Raw genomic sequence first — 14,443 nt, forward strand, 5'->3', positions numbered from 1 at the left:
CCATTGCCCTATGACAGGTGCCACAGAACTTCCTGAGGACAACCACATCAAAGCCATCTGAACTCAGACATGGTCACGTACCTGTGTACAACCTAGAAAATGTAAATAAAACAACAATACATCTTTGTAAGCACACATCTTCTCTTGTAGAGAAACTTCTAAAGGTGCAGCTTGCACCAGAAGGATGGAAGAAATGCATGTAAAATGATATGTATATCCAAAAAGCAAATAAGATTAACTCGTGTGTGTGTGTGTGTGTGTGTGTGTGTGTGTGTGTGTTTAGTGGTAGTGTTACTATTGTTTTGTGTTGTGTCAGTGTTGATCATTGAACCCAGGGCCTCAAGCATCACGTGTCAGACCAGCACTCTAACCACTGATACACACAGACAAAAAACTGATCTCTGACGGTGTCTTTTCTTAGGTAACATTGTTTTTCAACCGGGACCACCTGGTGATCGTGGAGTACCAGGCAATATAGGACCTCCAGGAGACCCAGGAATTGGCGGGCCGAAAGGTTTGTTCAAACCTAGTGGTATGCTGTTAAAAAAAAAAAAATCCACTTCCATCACGGCTTCATCAATTTTTTACCCTCTCCAAGCAGCAGTGATCTCTCAAGTAGTCAGAGAATTACCTCTTTTCCAGCCAGTTACCTAGAAGCATCCATTTATCTGTAAGTCAGTAATTCAGTTAGCATGCTAAGCCTGAAGTGAGTCCGTCCTAAGTGCACAGGGAGAAATCGAAACAGTAGATTCTTTATGTGTAGATTCTTCAACTTTCCTCTCTCAAAGACTCATAACTCACAAGAGAACATACACAGAAATGTAAATTAATACTGGGATTAGTTTCACAACATTAAAAAATGTTTCAGTAAATACGGTGGGAGGGGAATACCTGTCCTTTCCGGCCACTCTGTGCGACTTGTAATCCTATGCATGCGCTGTCCCGTTGCAGGAGAACCAGGCCTTCCGTGCACAGAGGTCCATTGCATCCCAGGGCCCCCTGGTCTCCCTGGATTTCCAGGACTAGATGGTGTCAAAGGTATCCCAGGTATGGACACTTTGTGTGAAAATTTGCAGCTTTGTGGGGACAGAAAAGTAAACAGACTGGGACCTTGGAAAGGGTGTTAGGTTGCCTGAGTGGCATAATGAACTTAAAGGAAGAGTTCTGAAGTCACTGTGTTACCACGAAGTCAGTCAAAATCTCTGACATCTTTTTTTCCAGTTCCATTTGGGTAACTGAGTGCTAATGAAGCCTTCTCCCGCCCCCCCCCCCGGGAATTGTAAAGGGAGTCCTGCTGGGGACCCACAGAGGAAGCAAGGGACCCCCTTTGCAAACACAGAGTCCTTCTCCGTCAGTCCCGCTTTTGAGAGAGTCGATGACATCCCCAGTATTTGCTTGTCCAGTAAGGCGTGAGGGCAGTAAAAATTAGCAGCCATGCCCACAGCTGTAGGGGTGGTGGTGCTGAGAAAGCCTGAAGGGCGGGCACACTTGAGCAGCCTGCCAGGTACTCGGCTCCAGCCGATTATACTCCAGCATTCTAAGTCCTTTTTCATAACAAAGATTTTTATTTAAAAGCTTGAATTATTTTATTTAGCATTAGGTTAATTTCTATCTCAAAAAATTGATGGATCAATTTTTTAAGGGGAAAACATCATTGGCTATGCTATCTTTTCATGTGTGGGACAGACAGGAGATTCGCACATTTGGAGGGCTGTATATCTGAGCATACCTGCTTAGCATTCATGACAGTGGCTAAAGGCTGAAAACATAGCTTACATGGTGAAAAAAAGCAGTTAGCTAAAAAGAAAAAAAATAGCCTAGCCAGATAATAGTCAAAATGTTTTGACGTTAATCTCGACATCTATACTTATTGACAAATTGACAGGTATCTTGTATGATTCTAAAGTAGTATATACATGAGTCTCATGAATTTATGGATGTGAAGATTTACAATATATTCTAAAATTGAGCAAATGCTAACTTTGTCATGGTAGATTCACAGTTTTTATTTTCTTCTGTATAATTTTCTTTCAATGAGCATATATTATTTTTACTGTAAGAAAAGTAAATATATAATATATATACCCTTAAAATTGCAAGGTTGAGAGGGCTGGGAAGCTGGGATCTAAGTGTTCCAGTTGACCACTTTGCCTACATGGACGGGATAGGAATTCTTCTTTGGTCTTCAGCAGGAAATGTTTTGTCTTCTCCATACACGGCACTGCTCTGCTCAAAAGATCGTAATCAATTGCTTTGCAGGAGGACGAGGTGCACCTGGCATGAAAGGAAACCCGGGGTCCCCCGGAAGCCAAGGTCTCCCAGGATTTGCAGTAAGATCTCATAGTTATAAACTTTAGTTTCAGCTCGGAAAGCTGAGTTCTCTACAAATATGACTGCATCCCACATGGGTCCGCAGGGAATGGCAAAGTGTAGGTTTTGAACTCAGGAAACGGAAGGTGCGGTCACAGGAGCTTGTTGAGTAAATGAGTGAATTGGTGAATTTATTCATGCACACGTCATTTTTGGTGGTGGCAGATATAGAAATTAGATCACTGCCTGGGGCTGAGTGTGGAAACCGGGATTGACGATAGATGGATTCGAGGGTTTCTGTGGGTGCAATGAAGATGATTTAATGCTGATTATGGTTAAAATCATTAAATTTTACTGATACATAATCATATATACATATCTACATATTTAAATATATATATACTTGTTAAGAATCAATTTTATGGTATGTAGCTTATACCTCAATATATCTTTATATGCCTTCATATCTCAGTATAGTTGTTACAATTACGGATCATCTGTCATTTTACTGTTATATATAACCCTGTTATTAATTCTATTTATTATATAATGAGCCAGAAAGTTATATTTGATAACTAAGAGATGCATGTTAGAATTTATCAACTCGAACATAGTCTGAATTCTGATGGTGCTATGGCAGATAGAATTTCTACCACTATGTCAGTGAAGGAATTATTGCTTTAATCCCAATGACTTATAATGTCTAAGTGGCTTCTTTTTCATTTTGGGAAGTTAAAAAGCAAAACAAAGTAAATAAAATGTTTGGCACGGTATTTGTGGCACAGAAAAAGCTCACATTGACAGCTAAATTTGGTGACGTATACCTGTAGTCCTAACACTGGATACTGAGACGGGGTTGCTGGGACTTCCATGTCAGCTTGTCCACAGTTTGAGACTCTGTCTTTAAAACCACTCCTCCCCGCCTCCACCGAAAGGAATGTATGCTGAAAGATATCCATGTTCTAGTATTTTCCTCTAAAGCAGAAGAGACACTCAGAGACCAAGGCAGGCACATGGGCGGTCTCTGATACAGGCACTGGGCTGTCTACCCTTCAGAGAGCAGCGTCACGGGTCTTCGTGTACAATAACTAATCAACTTCTAACATATGTATTTAATAGTATGTGTATATTAGGAGTTTTATAAACATACAACTACATATGTCTGTCAACATAAAAATATTAAATGTGTTTTAGGGGGAAATTCATGTTTATTAAAATTGAAAAGTTCTTCTTGAGAATGTTTTTACAACTGACCAAGAACAGTTCTTCCAGAACAGAAGGCCGACTCCCTTTTGTGTCACCATAGGGATTCCCAGGGGACCAAGGGCACCCAGGACTGAAAGGAAGCAAAGGTGAAACACCTCTACCCTGGGGGCAAATGGGTGACCCAGGTGAACCTGGACTCAGAGGCCTGCCAGGGAGAAAGGGCTTCGATGGAATCCCTGGAAGTCCAGGAGCAAAGGGATCGCCAGGACCTAGAGGAGAACCGGTTCGTATTTAGAATTTTTTTATTTTTTTTTACACCTTCCACTCTATAGTAAAACACTCAGAATCCAGGAGATAATGTGATCACCAAAATTACGTAGTTCTACACTCTAGTCACAAAGTAAGACATCTTCAAAATAGCAGTAATAACCCAAGCAGATATTCACAGTATTTGGACAAAATGAGCTCCTTTCAATGGCTTAGCCCAGCTAAAACTCTATGCTGATAACAACACTGGTTCACACCCTGTATCTCAATATGTGGGTGGAATGTATTTGTAGAAAAACTCCAAAAAATGGGGATAAGATATGGCTCAGTTGGCAGAACCCTTCCACACACAGAGGAAGTGCTGGATTTAATCCTCAACGTGGAATAAATGGGACAGGAGTGCCCACATCTGTAATCCATGCTGGAGGAAGTCATAGCAGAAGTTCAAGGTCATTCTTAGTTACGTAGAAAGTTCTAGGCCAACATGGGCCATGTGAGATCCAGTCTCCAAAAATAAGGAGAGGAGCCGGACTGGAAAGGAAGAAGAGAAAAGGAAAAAAGAGAAAGTTACTAGTAAAGGAAATTTTTAGCAAACATTTTTGGGATTGTTCTTATTCTTCTACATAAGTGCATACAAGATACAATATTCAGGGATATATTAGTCAAATGAAGAGATAGAATGTCTAAAACATTTCAGTTCGTGCAAAGGTTATTCTTTCCCAAGGATAGAATTTGTCACACATTCAACTGGAAAGGTCATGGGGTGACACACCACGGGTGTCCCACAATGTACCTATGAGAAGTTTGCCCAAGTGAATCTACAAAATGCCAGCTTTTCCACTTTTCCAAAGCTTTAATCAGATTTATTCAATACAGAGGATCTTAAGTGGGACAGTGGGGGAAACTTGGTAAGCAAGTTTGAAGATACACTCACACACACACACACACACACACACACACACACACACACACACACACTCATAAGTTATTTACAGATCTTCTTAACAAGGTGAATCCAACTCGCCGGAATGTAGATACTGTAGGCAGTTTTTCCTGGTGCATCTGCAGGACCAGGGATTCCCAGACAGCCTCCGTGGTCCCCTGTTTGCGCTTGAACTACCCTGCGGTAAGGAAATACTGAATTGAGACACTGCCGAACATGTTCCCGTTGTCACAGGCCCTGAGTGGAAGGAAAGGGGACCAGGGACCTCCAGGGGCTCCTGGATCACCTGGCCCTCCGGGACCCCCAGGACCAGCTGGACCACCGGGCTATGGACCTCGAGGAGAAACAGGTCCAAAGGGAACACAAGGAGTTCCTGGAGCCCCGGGACCACCTGGAGAAGCCGGTTGGTTAGTTTTTTCCAGTCTTGCTTTCCTGCGAAGTGGGGGATGGTTCTCACAGCCTACAAGGCTCTTTCAGAACTAATGAACATATACATAAATCTGTTCCTGGCAAGTCTGTCTCCTCGGAGATTGGGAAAGATGTGACAGAGAAAATCCATTTCCTCTGTAACAGGAAGTTCATCTGAAACTTCCTGTAGTCATTGCTTACTATGACTGATATCAATACACTTTCCAAGGGTTGGGTAGAATTCAGCTACAAGACAGGAGGGGCAAAAAGCAAAATATAAATAACTAACTAAGTAAATTAAATTAGAATAAATTGATCTGAAGAAGTGTCTTCCCTTGTATCTGTGACTCCAGGTTATAAACCAAACATCAAAACAGCTAAGATATGTGAAAATCATCGATAATAATTTTAAAGCCCATGTGACTTTGGCGTCCCACAGGTATTGGATAGGTCCCTACTGTGGAGAGTTTTCAACAAGTCATGCCTGTGTGGTATTTATCACTTCAGTGAACACTTAAACAGTGATTGATTGGAAACCCTTTCTGTCCAAATCATCTTTATCAAGATTCGGGTACCACTCCATAGAGTTGATATGTCATCAAGTGAATGTATATTTTTATCCACATGTGTGTAAAGCTTATTTAATGACATTTATTTTTTTTAAACTTGGAGACTGTTGTTCTCATCCAGGGATTTAGCAAACTACATGGAAGCCCAAACCTAGCCCATCAGTGAATTTCGTGTGGTCCAAAGTTAAGAAGGGTTCCTATTGTTTTTTTTAGCAATTGAAGAAGATTTTAATAACATTCTAGTACAAATTAAAATTTATAGAATCCAAATTACAATGGTCATACGAGATTATTGGGATTTAGCCACACTTCTGTGTTCTTGGCAGCTACTGAACAATGACCAATGATCTATTACAATGTAGCTGTAATAGATCAGAACTACAAAGCCCAAATTACTTACTGCCTGGACCTTTATATAGTCTATTGACTCTTGCTTAATCCTTCATCCAACTCTCTTCTGTTCTTTCTAAATATGAATGTATCAAATTCTCCCATCATGTTTTTATAGTTTTGAATTAAGCCATTTTTTATTATTATTAATGTATGATGGTGATAAGACTAATCACAAACATGGTTTAACACTGGCTACTATTTTCAGAGAATTCCCTTAAATATTTACCTGCAAGGTGATCATTATTTCCACAGTGACATAGAAGGAACTTCTCAAAGAGGTTAAGAAATAGGTCCACGCCCACCGAGCTTGCAAACAGCAGTGCCAAGCTCCAAATCCGGGCCCCACAAGCCGAGTCAAACTTGTTGTTTTGTTCAGTAGACCTCACTAGCTTTCCGTGAACATCAGCCATTCAATAAACTGGTACCCTGCCACTATTCTCCAACTTCACTCCTACTATCAATTCCTGGAGCAAGTAAGCTTTCATTTCATAGGCCAGCCTGCTGGGCTATTTTATTTCTTTTTGTTAATAATTTATTTATTTTTATTTGCATTGGTGTTTTAACTGTGAGGGTGTCAGATCTTGAAGTAACAGACAGTGTGACCTGCCATGAGGATGCTGGGGATTGAACCCAGGCACCCCTGGATGAGCAGTCCTGATTTTAACAGCTGAACTATCTCTCCAGCTCCCCCTGCAGGGTTATTAAGTAAAGCTAGGCTCAATGAATATTTGCAGATCAACTAGAAAAGTTTCTGCAGACTGGTCACCCCTGAACTACTTTTGAAACCCACAGAAACAGGGCTTGGTTTTATTTTCCTTGGAATGTATTTAAATTCCTTCTTAATAGTTCCCACGGTTGCAAAAACATACTTTAATACACAACCCAATATTACAATCATGTCTTTTTCTTAAGGTCTTAAAGGAGAACCGGGCATATCAACACCAGTTCCAGGTCCCCCAGGACCTCCAGGGCCCCCTGGGCAGGCCGGTCGCCGAGGTCTACCTGGTGAGTACCCCTCTTTCCAAACACAGTCCGTGACATCAGATGGCGCTCCCACTTTCCTGGGAAAATACCACTCCCATTTTAAGGAAAAGAAAATACATTCATTGGATCTGAAAGAGACTACAGGTGGGAACCATTCTGAAAAGCAAGCAGGCAGGGGGCTTTCTAATGTCCTTTGAGGTTATCCACAGGCTCCCTGGTGCTTCTGAAGCAACAGTTCCAAAAGATAACGGATACAGTTGCTTACAGAGGTTATAGAGCAGAGTGATCCCCATGGCTTCTGCTGGGAGAGCAAGCAGCGCCTATCCCACGAATCAGTGTGTTTCCCGCAGCACCTTTATTTGAAACTTGATTTACCTACAAAAGTATTTGAAATTTAATTTTGATTTATAGAGGAAGACATATCACTCAAGATATTTAGGATCTTCTTAAATTATTAAATTATATCATTTGTTTGTTTGTTTATTGGTTTTTCAAGATATGGTTTCTCTGTGTAACAGCCCTGGCTGTCCTGGAACCCACTTTCTAGACCAGGCTGGCCTTGAACTCACAGGGATCCACCTTCTTCTGCCTCCCAAGGCTGGGATTAAAGGCATGTGCCTCCACTGCCCTGGGAAGTTACATTTTTAAAATTCATAGCAGTTCCTGACCTCTAGCCCACTGGATAGGAAAGAAAGGCTGATGTTACCTTAAAACGTATTTCACAATTTCCAGGAAGCGCTGGGAGGACACAGAGAACACAGACATTTCTTTAGGAGAACAAATGAAAAAAATTCACTGATGTGTGCATGTATGTGTTTTTAAGGTTTGCCTGGACCTATGGGAATATGTGAGCCTGGTCTTCCTGGACCTGATGGTGAACCAGGGCTCCCAGGAATTGGACTTCCTGGGCCTCCAGGACCTAAAGGTAAATTAAAAACTGTGGAATATAAGGTCCGCTGTGGATGCTTTGAAGCTATAACCATGAATAAAATAGGAAACACATCATCTGTGGCACAAACGATGCTGCCCAAGACTCTTCAGAAGTCTTAGGACAGTATCAGGTGAAAAGACAGAATTCGCATTGGGCCAGGCACTATATTAATCATATTTTTTCTTTCTGCACTTTAACATATTTATTTGGTGTGCCATGGGGATAGGGAGTACATGTGAAAGTTAGAGGACAATTGCCGGACTCCATTCTCTCTTTCCACCATGCGGATCCCAGGGATCGAACTCAGGTCAGTGGAAAACTCTATATGCTGAGCCATCGTCACACAGGCCCGCCAATCATGCTTTCTAAAAAAGCACAGAAAACTAGCAAAAAACCAAAAGCCTTGGAAGGTAATTCTCTAAATAGGTAATAGCAATTCTTTCTAGTCATAAGAATTTTTTATTTAACTCTGCCCTTCTTGGGTTTATGTATTTCTTGAATTCCACACAGTTTTAAATAAGAGATTAAATACTAATCTCACATTGGCCTGGGGCTATATGGTATAGCAGTAGAGTGTGTGTTTAGCGTGGATAAGGCTCTGAATTCATTCCATAGCATCAAATAAAACCCCAGGCTTCCCTGTGAGCATGAAAACAATTAGAGTAAGTATTCTGCTTTAAGGAAAGTTGCCAGGGCTGGAGAGATGGCTGAGCAGGTATAAGCAGACACTGCTCTTACAGAGTCCTGGAGTTTGATACCCAGAACCTGGATCAGACATCTCACACTTGCCTGTACCTGTAACCAGGGGGGACCCTGGTGCCTCTGGTCTCTGTAGGCATTGGCACTCATACTGACATGCCCACATACATAGACCTAATTTTAAGATGATAAATCTCTTCAACAAGGAAAAAGAAAGATACTGTTTTCATCAAAATAGAGACATTCCAACAACTCCAGCTGCTTATACTGAATAATAATTTGAGCAGTGCCTCTGATAAGCACATCAGACAAAATCCAGGCTAGGATCCATTCATAAAAAAAAAAAAACCCTCAGGCACTGGGCTATTATGTAGAACTGTAGGCTTTATGATACCTTTGTGTTTGTTTCACAACTGCCTAAATTGTTTGCTAAAATACAATCGTTTTGATATTTCACCTCTTGTTAATACATCATTGTTGATTGCGCATCTATTCGACCCATGTAAGGTAACATTTAGCAAATGAAAATCCAACCCCCGAAGCAGGTTTGATTCTAATTTCATGAATTTCTTCCTTCATGAACTAATGGAGCCTGGCCCATATTTTGCCTAGTCATTCCTGGGTCTTCCATTAACAACCTGCCTGCTAATTTTGCAACTCTGGATCCACTCTCTGGACAAATGCAGGAAACTTTGGAAAGTAGAGCTAGCCAGAGCTAGAGGACCAGAGAGCTGTACTGTAGTGCATCCACTGGGCCTAGAGGACCAGAGAGCTGTACTGCGGTGTATCCACTGGGCCTAGAGGACCAGAGAGCTGTACTGCGGATGCATCCACTAGAGGACCAGAGAGCTGTACTGCGGATGCATCCACTGGGCCTAGAGGACCAGAGAGCTGTACTGCGGTGTATCCACTGGGCCTAGAGGACCAGAGAGCTGTACTGTGGATGCATCCACTGGGCCTAGAGGACCAGAGAGCTGTACTGCGGTGTATCCACTAGAGGACCAGAGAGCTGTACTGCGGTGTATCCACTGGGCCTGACTCCATAACTCTGCACTGGAGTAGTTGAGGTTTAAGAATTTTCTTTTTCTTTTTTCTTATTGAAACAACTTTCATAGCAAGGCAATTTGACTTTCAACTCAGTCTTTTGTTTTGGTTTTTATTTTTGAACTGCTAATTTATCCGTTGGTTTTATCATCATCCAAACATTTATAGAAGCATCTCTCTACCTGGATGCCTCATCAATGTATTTGATAAAGGAAATATAGCTCATAAACTTTCGATGAGGCTAATCTCCAATGTTTACTGCTTGTGTTTTGTGTTTTTTTGTAGGAGATCAAGGTTTCCCAGGAACAAAAGGATCACCTGGTTGTCCTGGGGAACCGGGAAAGCCAGGCCGTCCTGGAGAACCAGGCCACCCAGGAGCCAAGGTCTGAAGCAACTGACACACTGAGTTCAGGGCAGGCCAATTACAATCAGCAGTTGAAATGTCCTTATCAGACAAGACACTTGGATTTAGAAATTCTCAGTATATTTACAAACAAAGATACTAATTTTCCAGGATATTTGTAGATATTAGTTTTTAAGTCCCTGTGGAAACTCACATATCTATTCTTTTATTAATGACTTCATAAACATTCAGAGTATATAGGGACACTCACATTTTCTTCAGCGGATATGGACGGCATATCCTGAAGCAGTATTTTGCGGCAAGGTCATTGTCTAAAATTGAAAGGGAAATATTTGCTGAACTGTGGTCTCTTTGCAAACAAACTCAAAGCACCCCTAGCAAGCAGAACTGAGAAGCATTCCACTGGGGACACTAACCTAATGTCTCTGCTGCAGGGAGAACCAGCACTAGCCAAGCCTGGGGAACCTGGAAAGCCTGGCTTTCCAGGAGAAAGAGGCAATCCTGGGGAATGTGGAGAAATCGGACTCCCTGGGCCTCCAGGCCTCCCTGGACCTCCAGGAAAGGACGGACCTGATGGGCCTCCAGGTACAAGGTCAAGTGTGATGACCTTTCTCCTCAGCGAGCTCCACTAGGTGCTCTAGGGGGCTCTAAGCACTTCCATCTCTGTGAATAAATCAGTGAAAAAGCCTAGTTCTTTTTCCATTCAGGTTGGCTGTTCTATGTTCCTCCCCTCCTTACTTCTTCCTTTTTTCCTGAGTGTCCTCTATCCAAGCATATTGATGGTTTCAGACAGAGGTGTGGTTGGGGAAGGTGAAGTCACAGGAGGATGAAAGGACAGTAGCCCTGGGACCTTGGGCTCTGGCACCTGATCAAATGCCTGGAATCTCTATTGCAGGAGACCCAGGACAGCCTGGACCACCTGGAGCAAAAGGAACCCCAGGGAGGTGCACGCAAGGACCCAAGGGTGTCCAAGGACTTCCGGGCCTAAATGGATTGAAAGGGCAACCAGGTACGAGGAAGGCCTCCCATTCAGGAACTAGGTAGGCAGATGGCTGGCTGGGTAGGTGGCCTCTGGCTCTGTCCTTTGGAAACTGTCCAGCAACAAGTCCTGACTGCTGTTCAGCAAGACATGTTCTTTTTGGAAATATGACCCTGGCTTTTATGGATATTCCAATTAGCAGTGGGTACTGGTTATACGAAGAGACTCAAACTTACCATAGTGAGTTGACTTGTTCCTTTTATGGAAGGAAATATAACCCCCACCAAGAGCTTAATGATAAAGATAGACTGGCAGGTAGATGAGTCACTAATATATATCCATATGCATAGACTTTCAATCAGTGGTTTACTTTTAGAACTTCCTAAGGAAATAGCAGCTTTATGATGATGAAGGCAGAGAAAGCGTACACAAAGCTACCTGTTTAGCTGTAAACTAAAATATGTAGTTGATTACATCATAAGCAACATGAAATCAATATCTGTGAAAATAAACCCAAGGGAATAAGGTTGAATGACCTATTGACTGGGAAGCATACTCTACCCACTTGGGCCCTTTCAACCAGATCTGGTGCTGGCTCCTAGGAAAAGGCCTTTAGAACTGCGCTGAGTGTCTGCAGACTAGCATCCTGCTTACCTGTTGCAGATAAATTCATGGCTAACACTTCGTCATTAGAGTGGCACCGCTGTTTGCAGAACATATGGGGGTTCACTTCTTGGGAGCTGCTGTGTCGGCCTGCGGTGAAGGGCTGGTAAACGGCATAGAGCGCAGTCCTGGGATGCATCTGCAGCTCTCAGAAATAGACATGAGCACTCTTCCTCGATCACTGCGTGACCCCGAAAATGGATAACATTAGAGCAGTGGGGATTTGAGAGACTGTAGGAGAGACAATAAACAAACACACAGATCGGTGTGCTGTTTGCCCAACATCATATAGCTAAACAATCAACAATGAAATGCTTTGGGAGGTGCTAGGGGAAGCATTTGTTTAAATCACTCATTCATCTCTTCATCTGTAGGTAGAAGAGGTGATACAGGGCCAAAGGGAGACCCTGGCATCCCAGGCTTGGACAGGTCAGGAATGCCTGGAGAACCTGGCCCACCAGGAATGCCCGGTCATCCAGGTGAGATAGGACCACCTGGCCGGAAAGGACATCCCGGAGCTCCAGGATTCCCAGGGCTACCAGGTATTCTTTGTGCCATTTCTTCAAAGTCTTCTTCCACATTTTTCCCTCCAGGTGACTCTGCACACTGTATGCTTCTTCTTTCCGCTTAGTCTATTTTTTCTCCTAAATCATTTTAAGAGGGAAGGGTCAAGAGGCAGGAGAGTAGAATAGAACCATTACATTTTATAATTACCCAGGATATGGTTATGTTTGCTGTGGAGTAATTTTGTATATTATAAGACACCAACTAGAATTTTATTGAGGTTTTTGCATTTATATTTGCAAGGAACACTGGTCAGTGTTCTCGTGATGGCTCAATCCTGTTTGGACCAATGCTGGCCCTGTAGAGAACAGGCTGGAGTGAGTTCTCCTGCACAGTTTCCTGGAAAAGCTTATGAAGAACTACTCCTCCTTGACCACATGACAGAGTTCACTAGCGAAGTCATCTGGGGCTGGACTCTTTTTGTGTGGAAAGTCTTTAAATTATCAGTTCAGGGTCTGGAGAGATGGCTCAGCAGTTAAGACCACTTGATGTTTTCCCAAGTGATCCACACCAGGTGGCTCATGACCACCTGTAACTCCAGCTCCAGGGGATCTGCCATCCTCTTCTAGCCTCTCCAGTCACCTATACACATAATTATCAGTTTGCTGTAATTTATGATGACTAGAAACAGCTCTAGTTGATTTTCTATTGTTCCGCAAGTCCATTTTGGTTCCATGTTGCTCTAGAAACTTGCCCATTGTATCTAAGTCATCTACAGTGTGGTCACAAGACTATTCACGTTATATCTTCCTAATTCCTTTGAATTTGTGGTTGTTTAATTCTTCTTTCATTTGTAAAGAACATTCTGCTTCCTTGAGACATAAGGACATCACTGGTCTCCTCTCCAAAGAGACCACGATAATGGCCTAACTGACGCATTATGCTTCAGTTCCTATTATTGGGCTTCTCTTGTGTACCAACTCTATTCTAGTTCACATCTCCCATAGTAGGAGAGCAATAAGAACTACATTTAAAAACCAACTTTAGGATGAATAAGAACAAAGTATTATGAAATACATAAATGAAAACATCAGAATAAAACTTTATCACTTAGTAAACTACTTTTCAAAACAATGAAAAAAACTAATTTCACTAGGTACTATGAAGGAACAAAATGAGAGGTGTAGAGAAGGAAGTAATACGGCTGATGCACCGGAAGCTCAGGAAACACTGTTGTCAATTCTGGTGTGATTTGCTACAATGATATACAGACCCAAGTTTTAAAAGACGTTGACCCATCTCTTACCCAAACTTGGATATTTTCCTATTTACAAAAATCACTCTCTCCCAACTTCTCTGTCTATAATATTTTGTTTTCTGGAATATTTTGTTTTTTTATAGTTTATACATCATGGAGCATTTTGTGTTAATTTGTCCCCACAGGCGAGAAAGGAGAGCTTGGGATGATGGGTTATCCTGGAACCACTGGTCCTCCGGGGTCTCCTGGGAAACCAGGTTCACGGGGGCAGAGAGGTCAGTGCTGGTGTCTTTCTCGGTGGCATGAGGTATTGACAGTGCTTATCTACTTAGTTGCAAAATAAATGACATTTGTTCTTTAAGAAAATAGTTGTGAGGGAAGAACATATTTGGGTTTTCTGTGTTCCCTTCTCCCATTGGCATGGAGCTGATTTTCACCCTGCACACTACACCAGCACCATTATGCTTAAGGCTGTGTGTTCAGAAATACTATCAACTTCTTAGCACCGTTCACACTTCTATTTTATCATGCGCTCTGCTAAATGCTGATTTCTAATGCAGTGCTTATGAACGAAGGACCTGATGTGGTCACTTTTGTCTGTCAGGTAGCCTTGGAATCCCAGGAATAAAGGGGGAAAGAGGACGCCCGGGAGCCAAAGGTGAACGAGGAGAGAAGGGAAATCCTGCATCTCCCCAAATTCCACATTTAAAGGGGGAAAAAGGAGAACCGGGACTCAAAGGTAAAGAACTTTCTATGTTAAGAGTCGGCTGATTTGGGGGCTACAGAACTATCTGAGCAAACCTCTTTAGCTGACAAGTGAGGACGGTGTTGAGGCTGAGCATGAACAATACTATGTCGTTCATTGAATGCATTCACTTTTATTTTTGCATTCTGGTCTGCTGTTTTTAAATGGATACTAGC

The 14,443-nt window shown here is 42.3% G+C and overlaps 1 protein-coding gene across 1 annotated transcript in view; it reads left to right on the forward strand.

Moving 5' to 3' along the window:
• Col4a3 (collagen type IV alpha 3 chain) overlaps positions 1-14,443 on the forward strand; it is a 127,342-nt gene that overhangs the window by 83,811 nt on the left and 29,088 nt on the right. Inside the window, exons 22-34 of the mRNA XM_041649675.1 lie at positions 422-514; positions 952-1,047; positions 2,260-2,330; positions 3,617-3,799; positions 4,961-5,129; positions 7,009-7,101; positions 7,904-8,005; positions 10,040-10,137; positions 10,553-10,703; positions 11,014-11,127; positions 12,135-12,302; positions 13,708-13,797; positions 14,127-14,261. Coding sequence (XP_041505609.1) covers positions 422-514; positions 952-1,047; positions 2,260-2,330; positions 3,617-3,799; positions 4,961-5,129; positions 7,009-7,101; positions 7,904-8,005; positions 10,040-10,137; positions 10,553-10,703; positions 11,014-11,127; positions 12,135-12,302; positions 13,708-13,797; positions 14,127-14,261 — 1,563 coding nt within the window. The remainder of the gene's footprint in view (positions 1-421; positions 515-951; positions 1,048-2,259; positions 2,331-3,616; positions 3,800-4,960; positions 5,130-7,008; positions 7,102-7,903; positions 8,006-10,039; positions 10,138-10,552; positions 10,704-11,013; positions 11,128-12,134; positions 12,303-13,707; positions 13,798-14,126; positions 14,262-14,443) is intronic.

The sequence above is a fragment of the Microtus oregoni genome, unplaced genomic scaffold (genome assembly GCF_018167655.1).
Source record: "Microtus oregoni isolate MIOR12 unplaced genomic scaffold, Mior012 000004F_ref0000308, whole genome shotgun sequence".
Taxonomy (NCBI): domain Eukaryota; kingdom Metazoa; phylum Chordata; class Mammalia; order Rodentia; family Cricetidae; genus Microtus; species Microtus oregoni.